This window comes from Danio rerio, chromosome 20, assembly GCF_049306965.1.
Source record: "Danio rerio strain Tuebingen ecotype United States chromosome 20, GRCz12tu, whole genome shotgun sequence".
Classification (NCBI taxonomy): Eukaryota; Metazoa; Chordata; class Actinopteri; order Cypriniformes; family Danionidae; genus Danio; species Danio rerio.
In genome coordinates this window covers 52,292,501-52,295,000 of record NC_133195.1, presented here as the reverse complement: position 1 = coordinate 52,295,000, position 2,500 = coordinate 52,292,501, and the positions used below count along the sequence as shown (strand labels likewise).

General features: G+C 37.1%; 1 protein-coding gene across 1 annotated transcript in view; it reads right to left on the bottom strand.

Moving 5' to 3' along the window:
- The window catches only part of crnkl1 (crooked neck pre-mRNA splicing factor 1), a 21,562-nt gene that overhangs the window by 2,936 nt on the left and 16,126 nt on the right, over positions 1 to 2,500 (bottom strand). Inside the window, 2 exon segments of the mRNA NM_200946.1 lie at positions 198 to 446; positions 522 to 623. Coding sequence (NP_957240.1) covers positions 198 to 446; positions 522 to 623 — 351 coding nt within the window.

The window sequence follows — 2,500 nt, the reverse complement described above, 5'->3', positions numbered from 1 at the left end:
AAGCTTGAGGCATCAGAATTGGTACTCGGTATCTGCTGATCATCATGACAAGGCATTGGTACTCGGTACCAGCTGCAAAAATCCTGATCATTTCTAGTATTATGTATTAATAAATGTATTATAACTGAAATGTGTAATGTGTCCTGAAAAAACACTGCCTTAAAAACTCCTGCCACGAGGACAGAATGATCACTCACCCCATCCTCCGCCGTGATCTTCCTCCTCTTCTTCACCTTCTCCGGCAGGAGTTTGCGGACTCTCTCCTTGTGGGTGAAGGATCCGAACTCCTCCTCGTAGTCTCTCCAGGACTCCAAGAGCATCAGACGCTCCTCTTTCTCCTCGCAGTTCTGCATGCCCTTATTGGCCTCCTCGTAGACCTGTCTGCACCTCTGCACGCGGTCTTCTGTGTCGATGGACAGCTCAAACTGAGCGTAGCTGATCCAGACCTACAGCACAACAACATTACATTCACGTAGTCCTTAAAGATGAGCATGTGGTCTCTGCCAGTCTTTGATGCTTACTTTGACATGTTGAGTGCGCTGTAACAATCTCTTATACAGTCCTCGTGTGTTGTCGTATTCTTCCTGCTCGATCTCAAAGTCAATGTAGGATTTCCACAACACCTGATGGAGAAAAATACAGCAGGGAAATAGTTAAAACTAGCTTTGTTTAAACATTGCAAGAATTAGACGCTTTGCTTCCAGTGAGGATTTAAGAGAAATGCTTTTAGGCCCGGAGTGGAACTTCTTTTCAGCCCTGGAGTTTCAAACCGTAGACCGGCCCACCAAAGTTCACGTCTGACTATATTAAAATAAAGTTTTTTCCAATTCAGTTTCGAATGACACTTCCACGCCTTTTTCAAGGAAACAGCTGCTTTAGAACTTTAAATGTTTTTCATAAATAAGAGAACATTAAAGGGTAGCTAAATCTCCAACACTATGCTTTAAGACATCACAATGTCCTTTCCTGCAATATGTGAATATATATTCTGTGCAAAATTCTTTATAGATATCCAGTCCTTTGTAACGGTGGTCACGCAAAAATTAAAAATAAAATATGTACATCTACATAAGTAACTCAAACAATATTATATGTCGTAACACTAAAAATAAAAAAATAATAATAATAATTACTAAGGTGAGGTTCGAAGTTGGGCCGGGGGCGTCGTAGCGCAAAAGTGCCAACCACTGGACCACAATGGCCCTGTTATGCTTTTATCTGCAAGACTCTTTTAACCACAGTATTACTTTCTATTAGGGCTGTGCAATTAATCGAAAATCCGATTTCGATTACGGCTTCTAACGATTATGAAAAACCATTATTCGAGATAAACGATTATTCCATTATTTCCCGCCCCCTTTCCAGTTATCCTCACTTGTTGCTCTTAAAAGCGCGAAAGACCGCATGCTTATGTGCGTGTGTGTGTGGCGCAGACAGTCAGAAGCATGCGGTCAGCACTTGGTCTCATTCGCACATTGCGACGAGCAGAGAGCACACACATCTAAAGTCATTAACTTTAGCGCTTAAATGTTCAAATAGGTGTCAAAACGCAGTGTTTAGTGATTATTCATATTAACCCTCATTTGTGTAATAAACAAATGAGTTGAGAATCAAAGGACGCGTGAAAGCGAAACCATTAAAGAGACAGAGCACAATAGCTGCCACCTGTTTTATCATGATTAACACAACCCCTCTCCCTCTTGACTGAAGGACTTTTGTAGCTAAAGTGTTTTTCTTACAGTGAAGATGCTTAAAGCAGTTTGTTTCATATTTTTATTTTATTTATCTTTCCTTTGCAGGGTGGAAAATAACTGTATATATATATACAGTTGAAGTCAGAATTATTAGCCCTCCTGAATATTAGCAACCCTTTTCCTCCACAATTTCTGGTTAATGGAAAGAAGATTTTTTTTTCAACACATTTCTAAATATAATAATTTTAATAACTCATTTCTAATAACCGATTAATTTTATCTTTGCTATGATGACAGTACATTATATTTTAGTAGATATTTTTTAAATACAAACATTCAAATTTAAAGTGTGATTCAAAGGCTTAATTAGGGTAATTAGGCAAGTCATTGTATAACAGTAGTTTCTTCTGCAGACAATCAAAAATATATATTGCCTAAAGGGGCTAATAATATTGACCTTAAAAGAGGTTTCAAAATATTTAAATCTGCTTTTACTCTAGCCAAAACAAAACAAATAACCCTTTCATTAGAGCAAATACTGTTAAAATTCGTTACTCTGTTAAAAATAATTTGGGAAATATTTATTTTTTAAAAATTCTCAGGAGTGCTAATAATTTTGACTTCAACTAATAATCGTTTGGAATAATCGTGATTACAATTATGACCAAAATAATCGTGATTATGATTTTTACCAAAATCGAGCAGCCCTACTTTCCATTGATGGCTTAATCTTTTTCTCCCCTTTATAGATTTAGGATCAAGTTAAGTCAGATTTATTAATGCAGCGAATCATCAGATTTTTATTG